Source organism: Syngnathus scovelli, chromosome 2, assembly GCF_024217435.2.
Source record: "Syngnathus scovelli strain Florida chromosome 2, RoL_Ssco_1.2, whole genome shotgun sequence".
In the NCBI taxonomy this organism is placed as follows: Eukaryota; Metazoa; Chordata; class Actinopteri; order Syngnathiformes; family Syngnathidae; genus Syngnathus; species Syngnathus scovelli.
The window spans coordinates 19,665,331-19,679,710 of record NC_090848.1 but is presented as its reverse complement, the minus strand read 5'-3'; the positions used below and the strand labels follow the sequence as shown (position 1 = coordinate 19,679,710).

The following is a 14,380-nucleotide window of genomic DNA, read 5'->3' as shown; positions in this document are numbered from 1 at the left end:
TAACTTTCCTCATTTTTAACAAGATACTGAGAAACTGCAAGCATCATATTTTGGTATCAATTTCTGTTTTAAAATAAATGCAATTATTTTTGAACACATTTTTACTGGCTTCTGACTTTAAAACGAGAAAGACTGTTCAATCAGTTGCTGAAAAGGATAAGCGATGTTGAAAATGGATGGATATGGAATATGAAGCGATCACATATTTATTTTATTTGAGTTCAGCATCATAACGGCCATCTATGAAGGAAATCTTAACTATGTGGCACATGACAAAAAACATTTCGACATCCCAATGACCAATAGACTAGGTTAAACCATTTAGCAAGATGTTTTTGGCTCATTGGCCAAACTTTGCCCAACCTTGGATTTGAGCATAACTGTTTGTCAACAGATTTAAAAAATAAAAATGCTGTTTACATTGGTCTGCATTTATTTGAATTTTAGGTGACACATATGCCCACACATAATACGGATATGTATGTCTAAAACACTGACCACAGTTGACATATTAGTTGAAATCGTTGTTGACTTCCGGAAGGGTCACACAAAACACCTGCCGCTGATCATCGACGGTGCTGTGGTGGAGAGGGTGAGCTGCACCAAGTTCCTGGGGGTGCACATCAGTGAGGACCTCTCCTGGTCCGAAAACACCGCGTCACTGGCAAAGAAAGCTCAGCGCCGCCTGTACTTCCTGCGGAAGCTCAGGCGTGCATGTGCTCCTCAGGCAGTCCTGTCTACATTCTACCGTGGCACCATTGAGAGCGTCCTCACCAGTTGCATCGCTGTCTGGGGTGGTAGCTGCACTGAACAGAACTTGAAGGCCCTGCAGCACATAGTGAATACGGCTGGTAAGGGTGCTTCGCTCCCCTCCCTGAAGGATATTTACACCTCCCATCTCGCCCGCAAGGCAACCACGATTGCGAGTGATGTGAGTCACCCAGCTCACTCTTTGTTTGACCTTCTGCCCTCTGGGAAGAGGTACAGGAGCCTGCGCTCCTGCACCACCAGACTCACCAACAGCTTCTTTCTCCAGGCTGTTAAGACCCTGAACTACCCCCTTCTGCGTAGCGTGTGGCACTGTTGCGCTATTTTCTGGAATGTCTGCTGTACGCTCACTTGCTCCTTTTTGCTCCTCTTATTTATTTGTTGTGTTATTTATTCATTATTTATTATTTATTCAGCATGCTGTTGTTTACTTGTTTACTTGATTGTCTATTGTGGGCCATGTCTTGTCACCGTGGGATAGGGGGGAACGAAATTTCGGTTTCTTTGTGTGTCTTTGGCATGTGGAGAGATTGACAATAAAGCTGACTTTGACTTTGACTTTGACAGTTGTTCCATAAAAGCACAAACGCATGGAGAAACGTATAAGTAACCAGAAGCTGCTAATCTTTTTGCCCCTTGCGAGCTAACCTCGATCAATGCAATGGTAAACAGTCATCCACCGTACTCACAGTACGTACAGTATTCATGTTCATGTACTGCTCTCTAGTGGTATTTTAGTTATTCCCTCACAGCTCACAGGAGAGCTCATTTCTTTTGTGTAATGTCCATTTTTGACATTTATCCTCCTCTTCAGTCATTGACCTTCTTGAAAACCTGCTTGCAGATTTCCCCTTCACAATACAGATCCTAAGAATAGGAAAAAAAGATGCCACATTGAGTAATACATTCTTCCGTTTTCTATGGCCCTTGTTAAAAAAAATATTATCATTAACTGTGGGACAGATGTGCAGACCATGATTGTCCAGTGTTGCCCCATAAATGACATAGTAACTGAACACGAACATTGTGTATTGTAGAGAGAAGAAATATTATGGTATACATTACGTATATGAATGGTAATAGTTGTTTTGTGTGATGCTAAAGTCATACCAAGTGAAGCTTGTCCTCTTCAATCCAGTGACACCACCCTCTGTCCTTCTTCTCACCAGTCTGTTCGCACACCAGCTTGTTTCCCTCCCACCTCACCAGCGACTGCGCGGCACAGGAGAAAACGCCAGCTCATCAAAATTCAACGCAAGGCCCTCAAGCGTTTGTTGGGCCACTGCTATTCACCTTCATGTGCCTGTTGTCTAAGCCCCCGGAGAACTCCTCAAACACCTGTCCCACTCGAAAGGACACGGTGTAGTTCCTGAAAGTGCTACATGTTTTGATGACGTACCGGTCGTTCTGTTGTTCAATCAACTTCTTCAGCTTCAGCTTCAGAGCAATTTTTCTAATACAAGGGTTGATATCTGGGGAAAGTGGCCACATGTGAACAGATAAGGGCAAACACATCTTGGGGCTTACTCATACTATACCAAATGTATTTGTGACGTTACATTATACAATGCAGAATTGTTTATTTCTATTGTTCAATAGCCGTTTATAATTGATAACTATCAAGAGGAGCTATCACGCTCATTACAGCGGATATAACATAAATTCTACTAAATAGCCTAGTTCAAATGCTTTTTTACCAAGCTAAATAATTTAAAAACTTTTTCCACCATAAATATGACCAAAACCTGAAAGAAAATCAAGAAGCAAGGTAAAAATAACAACCAAGATCATGTGGCTGCACAAGTTTGCATGAGCTTCGCTCATCGGTATGTGGCTGTGTTCAGAATTAATAACATTTGAAACCATGTTTAACCAGCTCAGTGGCCTAGTAGTAGAGTGTCCCCCCTGAGACTGGAAGGTTGTGGGTTCAAACCCCGGCCGGGTCATACCAAAGACTATAAATACGGGACCCATTGCCTCCCAGCTTGGCACTCAGCATTAAGGGTTGGAATTGGGGGGTTAGATCACCAAATGATTCCCGAGCTGCTGCTCACTGCTCCCCTCTCCCCCAGGGGATGGATCAAAATCACATGGGGATGGGTTAAATGCAGAGGACAAATTTCACCACACCCAGATGTGTGTGTGACGATGATCATTGGGGACTTAATGGTGTCAGCGCTCACTTGCCAACATTTAATGTTAATATTGAATACATATCAGATGTTCAAGTAAACCTTTTTTTCTTTCATGCAGAAGTCTTGTGCAAATTTGGAACTGTTAATTAAAAAATCCTTTCAACACATTAATCAATTTGGTGTCAGTGACCATTTAATGTTTATCTTGTCCATTAAGATTACACACTAGTAGGGGATTTTTTTTTATATTTGCTAAAACGTCATTGTTCGTGAGCAGAGCTTGACAGTGACATTTGATTAGTGCAGTGCACCTTTTTTTTGCAGAAATGTATTGATGAGCTAACCGACCACAAACTCATAGCCTAGTACTATGTTGTATGGAGACCCAAATTTCCCGCTCAAATTGCTTGGTGACATTTTATGAAAGGTTCTTTCTTTCCCACATGATCCAATGTGGGCACGCTTTAATGAGTTTGCTTGGAGAACCACCATCAAAAACCTTTGGCAAAAACTTGAAAAGAGACACAGACACACTCACATTTTGCAAAGTATTCCCAGAGAGTGCATATGGTTTCACTTTCTGTACAATATGTACAGACTGGAAGGTTGTGGGTTCAAACCCTGGCCAGGTCATACCAAAGACTATAAAAATGGAACCCACTGCCTCCCTGCTTGGCACTCAGCATTAAGGGTTGGAATTGGGGGGTTAGATTACCAAATGATTCCCGGGCGCGGCTCCGTTGCTGCTCACTGCTCCCTTCGGGGATGGGTTAAATTTAGAGACAAATTTCACCACACCCAGATGTGTGTGTGTGTGAGACAATCATTGGGTCTTTACCTTTACTAGCCAAGTGTCCCAGTACATTTACCCATATACAAATACTGTACAGGCTAAACAAAACCATTTAAAAAGGCTCAGACAAAAATGAATGGTTAATAACAAGAAGACATTGAAAGTATCTTACCTAATGCAATCATGTAGCCCTCAAAGTTCTCATTGCTGATCATGTCCCATGTGCCACACAAGTTTGCATGCATTCTTGGGATAGCCTTTCAACAAACTCTGAACCACTGGAGCGGGTTTAAATCTACGGCTTCAAAGGCTTCTTCCAAAAGGCAGAAAAAATTGTTTAGTAGCAGTAAAGTATTAAAGTAGGTGTGCCCTTATGTCAGCTGAGCGGCGATGCAAGGCACGCTCATGCGTGGCAAGTTAGACTGGTCCAATTATGTAAGTCAATTTACAGGCACTCACAGATATGTCATAAGCTTACACGCCACAACTTTCTATAATGATGATGAGGGGAAAACTGTCTGAAACTACAGGTGGACATAAGCAACTGATTCAAGGCTTCTTATACATCAGAAGACAAATTCAGTTGTTTTATCCGTCTGCAAAGTCCCAAGTTAAAGTCCCAATGATCATTGTCACACACACATCTGGGTGTGGTGAAATTTGTCCTCTGTATTTAACCCATCCCCATGTGATTTTGATCCATCCCCTGGGGGAGAGGGGAGCAGTGAGCAGCAGCGGTGCCGCGCTCGGGAATCATTTGGTGATCTAACCCCCCAATTCCAACCCTTAATGCTGAGTGCCAAGCAGGGAGGCAATGGGTCCCATTTTTATAGTCTTTGGTATGACCCAGCCGGGGTTTGAACCCACAACCTTCCAGTCTCAGGGCGGACACTCTACTACTAGGCCACTGAGCTGCAAGCCCAAAAGGCAGTAAGGCACACTTGTTTCCTTGTTCTTTACTCAAGTGAAAGACACACCTGCATAACAAGGCCCGCTAAAAATATCAATTCTGACTGCCAGACATTTACATGCATATTTACAGTATGAACAAACACCTTTGTGGCCCCCCCGTAGCAATGCGCACAATTAAGATGGCTCCTTATTATAGTACCTTCCAAAGAATTATGACTGTACTGTAGTCCAACATTTGCATATCAATGGGTAACTTGATGTCGTTTCTGTTTTTGGAATGTAATCAGTAAAAAAAAAAAAAATAATGAGGGTAAGCTCGAGCCTATTCTATTTGACTTTAAGTTAAGATGCACCCTGGACCGGTCAAGTCAATCACAGCTAGGCACAAAAGACAAACGACCATTCATGCTCTCACACACACATTCGGACCATTTAGTCTTCAATGGTATTTTTTGAAGGTGGAAAGAAGCTGGAAAGAAGGTGGAGAACCCCACCCCTCCAAAAAAAAATCTAATTTAAAAAAAGGCTGAAACATGAAGTTTTGATGAGTTTGCAATAACAATAAAACACTATTTCCAGGTTGAAAAAACAGACAGCCATTTTATTGAATTTCTACTAAAAACAAGTCCAAGCCCAGTCCATCAAATATGAATTGTGATGTCCATAACTAATGTACTGACCGGATGAATGACTAACTTCAGTTTATGAGCTATTAGCAGTTATTAGCAATTCATGTACAAAGACTATGTAAACGCTTTATGACGACGCCAGGTTGGACTCTCGAACAAATTATATCAGATAGAATTGATCTCAATGGACAATTCTACTCTATTACTGTTTTGTGGAGTAGGCACGAGTCAAAGCTTTAATAAATATGTAAAAATGTGACTTTCTAAATTAAATGGCGGGGTCACCAGCATGTTTCTGCAAGGGTGCAAGAACCACACCAGCGTTGTTCTGCTCGCTCTCAGCGCTGTAGAGGTGGTTGTCATGTATGTAGCGAAGGACGTTGTCTGGCAGCAGGTACCTGACACTCTGGCCACGACGCAGAGCCCGGCGCACATGCGTGGCTGAGATTTCGTTGGCCACCCACTCGGGGACCACATGGATGTTCTTGCGGTGCTTCCACAGCATGTCTGACCGGTGGATAAACTTCTGGGGGTCGGCGCCACAACGCGTAATGCAAACCAAGCCGAAGCGGCCCACTATCTCGGCGATGTCCTCTTCTTTCCACAAGTTTGGGATCCCGAAGGACTCGAGGACATCAGCGCCGCAGAGCAGCATCAGTTGAGTTGCTTCTGCATTTTGAGTAGACAGTTTGGTTGAGTCAGATTTTTTGTCTTTGTTAAGGTATTGAAAATAAATACTATACACAATTGTAGATTTATGTTTAAAACTAGGTATTTTATTATGGCCTAAAAAAATCTGTCATTATGTAGAATTTTGAGGTTAAAAAAAAGAGGAAACCAATCTAAGTTTAGAAAAGGGATGTCAAATATAATGTGTAAAAAGACACAGATCCACTGATGGTCAATTTGACATTCATGCTTTGGCTGTAAATGTTGGCAGGCCCTCACAGACATGCCTTGTTGTCACATATTACATCTAAAATGATAAGAAATATACAGTTTAAAAATGCAGCTAGACCTAAGCGTCCATCGCTTAACATCAGTAAATATAAATGTTAGAGGTTTTGTTTTGATGGCAGACTAAGAGGGTGCGCTACAATTTGACTGTTGTCTAGTAATGATGATAAAGTATCTAATAAAATCACTAAAAGATTTTAAGATGCAACCAATCACAGCTCAGCCTCAAAAAACTGGTGAGCAGTAAATAATTGTGACCTAAGACCAGGCAATTGTGAATACATTTGCAGTCGACAGCAAGTGGCAAAATAGCCGCCTTCTGAGATGGACAAAAATTGGGTGGATTTTGATCATTTAATTCATATTCAACAAACAAAACATTAATCGGAACACTGAGTTTTGACTAGTTGGGCTACACAGAACATATTTGAAAAAAAATAATTGGGACCAATAATGCTAGTGCAGTCTAAATCACTTACCTTTTTTGTTGTGATCTGATGCACTCTCGACATAATTCTCTTCAATGCGTCTCTTTTTCGCATACTTGACAGTGTCCACATCATCACCAGCTTGCTTGGCTTCTGTTAGTTCAGAGTAGTGATGCCTGAGAAACAAAAACAAAATAAGACCAGTTTTTAAAGGTCTTAAGAGTTTGGAAAACTGACTCGTGAATTTGTCACTACACCAGGGGTGGGCAAACTTTTTGACTTGCGGGCCGAATTGGGTTCTAAATTTTGACCGGGGGGACCGAACCTGGAGCAGATGAATGTAGTGTTTGTGTGAAGTAATATAAACGACCTGTAAAGGTCATTGCATAAAAGGTTTGGGCCTTTAGTAGGTAGTAAAGCATGGATAGTCCCAAAACGTTTTTTGAAAACAAATGCATTTATTAACAGCATTAAAAAAAAAAAAATCCCTAAATAACTGCTATCAGTGATTCTCATAAAATACGACACTGTTATTATGAATAACAGTCTCCATCACTTCAGTGCCTGCAGGTCAGATTAATGAAAGATGTATGTTTATCTTTTGAGATCACATCAAACGGCAAACATTCTGACCAAATATATCATCTTGAAGAATCGGTGAAACCATACATCCAAATGAAGTAATTAAAACGGCAACACGGTGAGGGGTATCTGAAAATCAGAGCGGAGTTTTAACTCACAAACACCTGGTAACAGAGGTGAGGAAACGGGAAACACTTCCATAAAGTAAGCCTTAAGAACTTTACAGGTTAAGATTAGTCACAAACAGGTGGTGCATCAATGTCCTTGAGCATCCTGCATTGTTTGAAAATGAGAATGGTCGCTAGTTTCAATCCCTGCTATTTGTACAGATCATATTCAAAATGCATTTTTTTACAACAAACTTGAAAGCCTCCCCTTCATTTTCAGTGGGAACAGTGTTGTTGGTCTCCCTTTTTTTGCTAGTGTGTCATAGTCTGGAGTAAAATTTGTTGTGGCAATTTTTAGGAGAGATCCGAGGTGTTGGTCCGTTTACCTAGATCTGTGACGGGTTGATGTTCATGTGGCTGAACGTCACGTCGCGTACGTCGAGCCAAATTGGCCACTCTTGTTAAACACTCGGCACTCAGTGTCCACCTTGCTTTTCCTTGGGCGACTCATTTTAATGGAAGGATTCCAGGGAAAGGTTTGTGGGTGGCTTTAGCGTAAAACTGTATCTGAAAACTCGGCGCGCAAATTACAAGAATGCTGTCGTCACAGCCGACGCTCTAAATTCGGCACTGATACAAACAGAGCGCGAGTGCGCCATTTCTGTACTACTGAGTACGTACACGCACTTGTGAGTGTGCACCGAGCTTTCTGACACGGCTTCCGGTAGTAAATGCGCAGGCGAGTGGTTCCCCATCTACTGGGGAAACGCAGTCATTGCAGGCAAAATGACCGAAAAAAAATGTTTAATAATACAATTTATTTAGGGTTGGCGGGCCGGATTAAACGGTCCCGTGGGCCGGATGTGGCCCGCGGGCCGTAGTTTGCCCATACCTGCACTACACCCTCAGTTTTCACGGTGCTGTAATCGGAATTGACGCAGCCTTACGTTTTGGAGTTCATTTTAAGATTCTTTCACTTGTCTTAAAATGGTCTCGCCCCACCTTACTTCTCTGAGCTCCTCCACCTCTAATGTCTTGCCCGATGCCTTAGGTCAGCGAACCAGAGGCTATTTAAGGTATTGACTACTCAGCAGAAGCTCAGAGTGGATTGAGCATTGTCAAACAATTACTATTGGATCTTCTTAGGTGCAATGCAATTCCTTATTGTTTATGTACAGTATTATCACTCCGAAATGTCAGAAACCTGGAAAAAGTTTCATTACCGACCTTTAAACAAGTTCAAATGGTCAACACTTTTCAACAACTGATTGTTATGCCCAATAACAGGTTCTAGCATATAAAGCAAACTTTGGAGAAGGAAGGGTTGTCTTGAAGCTAACGCAGTTGAAGGAAAGTTGTTAAATCACTAACCAAATCACTTTGGCAGTCTCCACCCACTCAGGCTGCGAGCTCTCCCACGCATCCACTGTGATCCACTCGGAGTTCTCTGTTGCCAGTCTGGCCATTTTCACACGATGGAAAGCCTCAATCAGGCCCTGTTTTTTGTAGCCATCGCCAACCGCAGACAAAATGCCTTTCACCACCTTATAGCGACCTGTCTCAAATGTCATTTGAGTAGTTTGAGTCAGAATCACCAAAAAAGTTTCAACAACAGACAAATCGTTACTCAACCTGTGTCCTCCAGATAATCTCGTGCCAGTTCAAACATCCTCAGGTGCATGTTGGTGATGGGGTTAAAGGATCCACATGCCAGAAGGATCACTCTTGTTCTTCTCTCGTTCTCCATGCCTCATTCTGAAGCAGGGTTAACCTTCAAGAGGCAAAAAGGTGTTTGTGAAGGTAGTAAGCACTGCCAACTCACAGCACAATGTTATTAGTTTGAATATTGAGACTGAAACGCAAATGTAAATGAATGAAGTTTAGGTGGACTCTGGAATCACAAATTTATCTCACAACTCTGAGAGGTTATGCACTACCAGTCGAAAGTTTGGAAACATGCAGTGCTTTAGTGTTCATTATTTGAAAAATCCTGAACTGTATTGATGGAACTATTTGATAAACAAATAAAAGTTACTCAAAATATTTTTTTTGTAATTTCAAAGTAGGCACCTTTTGCCCAGATAATAGCTTTGCACATCTTCAGATTTTCTCAGTCAGCTTTATGATGTAGATGGCTTTCAGTTCAAGTGTGCATTAGCAAGAGTTAATTGCTTGAATTTCTTGACCGCTTAGTCACAGTCGAGTGCTGGATGAAGCCTTAGATCCATTAAGGCATTGTGGATGCTTAAATCTAAAGGTGTTTCAAAACTTTTGACCGGTATTGTAAATCGATTAATCTAGTAATACTAATACATAAAACAACCAAGTGATATCATGATTTCTTAATCTTTGAACAAGTTTTAATCTAGGATTAAAAATTAACATTTGTAAAAACCTCTGCGATAGTTGTGTGTTTGATTTTAACAATCTCATGAAATAATGACTGAAAACATGGTGTCACGTCTTTGATTAAGGGATGTGTAGGTTCTCTTCGGGTATACGGTCCTCTCACATTCCAAACAAATGTTTTAAATTAGATGAAAATTCGAAATTGTCTTTCGGTGAGAATGTGCATGTGTATATGCGAAGTTTCGACGCGTCTTGCCCGATCAGCTAACGTTGTCTTTAACAGTGATTTAACACCGCTAACATTAGCACGTTAGCTCGTACCCTTACCAACGACTCCGATTATTCAACTGCATCTCGTGGGAAGGAACATTGAAAATATATACAATAATCTAGAGCAAACACAGAAAAATCGTTCTCTTGACTCATATAAGGTGAAAGTTGTAGGAACTGTATTTTTTTTTTTTTTTACCAGGAAACACTATAATGAAGTCATGAGCTCGGCTAGCGTAATCATTGATCGACGTCCGTGGGTGACGTAGAAGACCACCGAAGAAGTCGTAAACCACACCCACGTTTTTGAGCTGCATTCACGATCGCAAACAAACTCATGAGCCACATAACAACCAAACAACACTGTGGGAGATAGGTTAACCCACGTCGAGAGCTCGAACTCGGGGTTCAGTCGTCACGTTTATGAAGTGGGTATGAATATTTATTTCCGTTAACTGCGTCACGGATCCAACATCTTGTTTATCAGGTCATGGTGATCTGTTGTCCTATTTTAACATGCTAGCTGTTCTGCTAACTCGAAAACACTCTTCTTGGTTAAATCCCTCAGTTCAATTTGTTGAAACAGTGTCGCGTTCTTCACCGTGTACCTCATCCTAACCATAGTACCCGTTGCACGTTAGCTTGACGTGTAATAAACAAATCTTAATTCTGTGATCAAATAGATTCGTCGGGGAAACCGTAGAGAATGGCTTCTCGTGGAAAGTCAGAAACTGGGAAACTGAGACAGAATATGGAGGAGCAACTTGACAGACTGATGCAGCAGCTGCAGGATCTGGAAGAATGCAGGTGCTGTATGGAGACTGAATACTCTTACATGTTTCATTTACTGATGTAGATACTGGTGCAGCTGCACGGTAGCACTTATGCCTGATCAAGAGGTTCTGGGTTCGAATGTCTGCTCCTGCCTGCCATGTGAAATATGCATGTACTCCCGATTCAGTCCACATCCCATAAGCATGTTAGATTTAGGTTCATTGAAGATTTAGGTATGATTGTGGTTGTGAATGGTGGCCTGGTGAGTATGCCAAGGTGTATCCCGCTTATCAGCTGTGAGGCACCTCAAAAAGCGTTATAGAAAATGGATAAAATAATCAAGAAGGAAAATAAAAACAGCCATGCTTTCTCAATACATCTTCACTGCAGGGAGGAGATTGATGAAGAAGAATATGAAGAAACAAAGAAAGAGACATTGGAGCAGCTGAGTGAGTTCAACGACTCTCTAAAGAAGATTATGACAGGCGACATGACACTTGTGGATGAACTCAGCGGCATGCAGCTGGTATGCACAGTGGACACACGCAACAACTTGTGTCTTGTGACTTCTATGAGTTGTGCCACCACAAAAGAAAAGAATCCTCTCTCAATAACAAGTTGTGCACACATACCAGTTGTATTATCTTAACCTAGTTTCAAATCGTGAGCCGTTTCACACGACGAGGCGAAACAAAATCACTGCACATGCTTGCTGTGGTGCACTCCAGATGACCAACACACCACCCCTATAATGTCTGCTGTAGTAACAAATCTGCCCTATGGGAGGCTGCATAGTGCCACAGAAGGAAAAGTAGTACAGTCATTCTCTGCATACTTGCATTTCTGTATTCTTAAAAGATTGATGAATGGGTTATTACGCTCATATGATTTATTCCTCAGCTCTGTATTTTGTTCAGGCCATCCAGGCTGCCATCAGTCAAGCATTCAAAACTCCAGAAGTGATCCGACTTTTCGCTAAGAAACAGCCGGGACAGCTCAGAACCAGACTGGCCGAGGTGAGCTATGTTTTGAATTTTTTGTATCCGTTACCTTCTGTGCTTTCCAATCCGTCTGATCTCGTGTGACATTGTGCACAGATGGATCGTGACGTAATGGTGGGGAAGCTGTCTCGAGACGATTACAAGCAGCAGAAGATGGAGGTGCTCACAGCACTCAGGAAGCTGGGAGAAAAGGTGAATAAAACCAGCATTAGGGTCATTTTAGGAAAAAAACTACTCGATTAGCCATATTTTGCATGGGGAATAAGCTCTTACTGTGAATAAAGTAATAATTTTCAATGACAAGATATTAAAAAGCGATATTACAAAATTAAAAAAGTAGTATACTAATATTTCAAGGTTTAAGCTTTATTTTTTAACGAAACAAATACTTTTTTTTTTTAAAGTAATGGACGCAATACTAGGATAAAATGTCATGAATCCAAAAAGAACATCAAATGTCTCCTACTTAGCAACAGGGTCAACTTGACCTCGTCACGGTAACTACTCTTCATTTGTTGACAGCTCACGACAGAGGATGAAACTTTCCTGGCAGAAAATGCCACTGCTACTTTGAGCCAGTTTGAAAAAGTGGCAACAGGTAAGTAAAATGACACTTTTAATAGTTAAAAATATAATTTAGCTGCAATTGTTTACTTATTTCCATTCTTTGTTTCCAGGGTCTGAAGATAAAATATTGGCGTTGGCAAGTTGTGGTGTGAAAACCAAAGCGTAGTCGCTTTCATTTAAGAAAATATATTTTAATAGGTATTTTGCAGAGAAAAACTGACGGTTGCTCTTGTAAATAACGAATGCACTTATGGTTGTTGCTGTTGATGCTTTTTAACAGTATTGTTTTTATACACCTCAAGTGTATTAAATGTGTATGCTCTCGTAGGTACTAGAATTTGAGGTGTTTTAATGTGTGGGGTAAAAAGTTACATTTGAAATGTGCTGTTTTTTGTGCTGCATTTTTACTGCTTATTATTATTACTATTAGACAAAAACATGATATTCATTGTCATTGCGTGTGCTGTGTGATGTGTATTAAGTGGCCGTTTTATCGTTTGTGTCGTGACCTTTACAGTACATGGGAGTGTTAGGGCCCTGAAAAGAACATGTGAAAAAGCATCAATAGTAAAATAAAATCCAAAATGAATGTCTTTTTTCATATCTTGGAAACATTTGATTTTCTAATACTGTATTCTGACTTATTGTTAATCTTATTAGTTCTTGTAAAAAAAAAAAAAAAAAGACTTCTTTATTAAGCTTGACTTTAAGATCATGATATGACTGTTGTAAAATTCAGACATGATTGTTGTCCTGTAAATAAAATCATCCTATTGTGGTTATATAACTTTTTCAAAAATATTTTCAGGGTAGCTCTGATACTTTGTTTTGTGCAAGACATTTAATGTACAGTTTTTGCATACAATATGAAGAATTTTTAATCTTTCTTCTTGGAGTACAATTTTGCATATTACTTTTTTTTTTTTTTTTACGTCATCATTAAATAGCATTTTGTCTGTTTTCTGTGCCTTCAGTTTTGCAGCCCTTGATTTCATTAAGTTGTAGTGGCAATGTAAGATGGCTGGCCTCAGCCATGAGGGGCCTATTGTTAACCCATTCTTATGTCCGTGGTCGCACATTACCTTTCAGTTTTGGCCTTCTTACATGTTTGGCCACCACCTTTTTCTTAGGGGGTACCTGAAGGAGCCAAATTTAGCAAACATGTCGTTCCTTAACACACAAGTACTAGATGTAACAAATGCAATGCACTTACTTTGTCACTTGCAGGAATACTTGAAGTCGTATGTGAAGACATTTGCGCTTGACTTGCGAAGTGAGGTCTATCTGAGGCCCCTAGGTCATTCCATCCTATTAGTTCACCATTAGAGGTAAGTGAATTTAAGTTAAGGTACAGTGTTTAACTTTACTTTAAAAAGTTTGTAGAAAGAAGGAAACGTTCACTTTTGAATACTGTCATCCAGAATTGAAAAACAGGCTGGCATGTAACGTTTATCAAAGTAACTTAAAATGTGCAGATACAGCAAAAGAATAATAGCTATAATAGGAAAACTACAGGACAAATGCCTGTTGGTGCAGTGAACAAAAGTCTTTTTATTGTACTCTTTAAAATATATTTTATCAAAAAGCTGCAAATTTTATGTAGAAATCCCACATTAACTTTGCAGCTTTACTCAAACACAATAATTATTTGCAAAGGTACAAAATGGATTGAAATGAAAAATAAAAAGGGAGGGGATTTTTGTTTTGAGAGGCTTTGTTAAAAAAAATAGCATAAACAAATGAAAATAAACTTTTAACAACACAAAGACCACAGCATCGATTCTTGCATGGCTGCTCTGAACCCAAAATACGTCCTTTGCAGCAGTGACGGAGAAAATGGCCCGGTGTTGGAACAAAATGCCGAAAGGTCACAAAACATGTAACTCAAGTTTCAACAAATCTTTCCAGATTGTACCACAAATATTTGTTACTATAGTAAATATTTTTCATGGTATTTGCAAGATACTTAGGAAAACGTGGAGCTGCCAATGTTGAGTAAATATTTTTTGACTGGTAAATTCATTCAAACCTACTTGCCGCTAAATGCTAGAAACAAAACTTTCCCATAATGCCACAGAGCATTCCCTTGTGCATGTGTGATAGTGTGC

General features: G+C 40.4%; 3 protein-coding genes across 5 annotated transcripts; 1 reads left to right on the top strand and 2 right to left on the bottom strand.

Moving 5' to 3' along the window:
- Positions 1-415: 415 nt before the first annotated feature.
- Positions 416-4,214, bottom strand: rbp7a (retinol binding protein 7a, cellular). The gene is made up of 4 exons (XM_049754056.2): positions 3,869-4,214; positions 2,062-2,240; positions 1,879-1,980; positions 416-1,635 (listed from the first exon to the last, which is right to left on the bottom strand). Exons 1-4 carry the CDS (start codon positions 3,939-3,941, stop codon positions 1,579-1,581), a joined length of 411 nt encoding a protein of 136 aa, XP_049610013.1. The 5' UTR covers positions 3,942-4,214; the 3' UTR covers positions 416-1,578.
- Positions 4,215-5,188: 974 nt separating this feature from the next.
- Positions 5,189-10,268, bottom strand: nmnat1 (nicotinamide nucleotide adenylyltransferase 1). 2 transcript variants are annotated; one of them, XM_049754053.1, is made up of 5 exons: positions 10,130-10,268; positions 8,944-9,082; positions 8,683-8,866; positions 6,674-6,798; positions 5,189-5,906 (listed from the first exon to the last, which is right to left on the bottom strand). In XM_049754053.1, the coding sequence occupies exons 2-5, from the start codon at positions 9,056-9,058 to the stop codon at positions 5,506-5,508; spliced, it is 825 nt and encodes a 274-aa protein (XP_049610010.1). In that variant the 5' UTR covers positions 9,059-9,082; positions 10,130-10,268; the 3' UTR covers positions 5,189-5,505. The 2 variants fall into 2 exon arrangements, with proteins under 2 accessions (XP_049610010.1, XP_049610008.1); XM_049754051.2 differs by having other exon boundaries at positions 9,988-10,156.
- lzic (leucine zipper and CTNNBIP1 domain containing) lies at positions 10,209-13,059 on the top strand. Of its 2 annotated transcripts, none has more exons than XM_049754055.1 (7): positions 10,209-10,358; positions 10,614-10,737; positions 11,095-11,230; positions 11,622-11,720; positions 11,802-11,897; positions 12,228-12,303; positions 12,383-13,059. In XM_049754055.1, exons 2-7 carry the CDS (start codon positions 10,637-10,639, stop codon positions 12,436-12,438), a joined length of 564 nt encoding a protein of 187 aa, XP_049610012.1. In that variant the 5' UTR covers positions 10,209-10,358; positions 10,614-10,636; the 3' UTR covers positions 12,439-13,059. The 2 variants fall into 2 exon arrangements, with proteins under 2 accessions (XP_049610012.1, XP_049610011.1); XM_049754054.1 differs by having other exon boundaries at positions 10,212-10,362.
- The last annotated feature ends 1,321 nt before the right edge of the window (positions 13,060-14,380 follow it).

Bases quoted from the DNA above. Each gene is read 5' to 3' on its own strand.
- nmnat1 (XM_049754053.1), bottom strand. From the start codon at position 9,058: ATGGAGAACGAGAGAAGAACAAGAGTGATCCTTCTGGCATGTGGATCC. The intron at 8,867-8,943 runs GTTGAGTAACGA...CATTTGAGACAG, and splicing joins AGATTATCTGGAGGACACAG to GTCGCTATAAGGTGGTGAAA. The intron at 5,907-6,673 runs GTAAGTGATTTA...CTCAAAATGCAG, and splicing joins ATCAGATCACAACAAAAAAG to AAGCAACTCAACTGATGCTG.
- rbp7a (XM_049754056.2), bottom strand. From the start codon at position 3,941: ATGCATGCAAACTTGTGTGGCACATGGGACATGATCAGCAATGAGAAC. The intron at 2,241-3,868 runs GTAAGATACTTT...CACTTTCCCCAG, and splicing joins GGGCTACATGATTGCATTAG to ATATCAACCCTTGTATTAGA. The intron at 1,636-1,878 runs GTATGACTTTAG...TCCTATTCTTAG, and splicing joins AAGAGGACAAGCTTCACTTG to GATCTGTATTGTGAAGGGGA.
- lzic (XM_049754055.1), top strand. From the start codon at position 10,637: ATGGCTTCTCGTGGAAAGTCAGAAACTGGGAAACTGAGACAGAATATG. The intron at 11,231-11,621 runs GTATGCACAGTG...TATTTTGTTCAG, and splicing joins AACTCAGCGGCATGCAGCTG to GCCATCCAGGCTGCCATCAG. The intron at 11,721-11,801 runs GTGAGCTATGTT...CATTGTGCACAG, and splicing joins TCAGAACCAGACTGGCCGAG to ATGGATCGTGACGTAATGGT.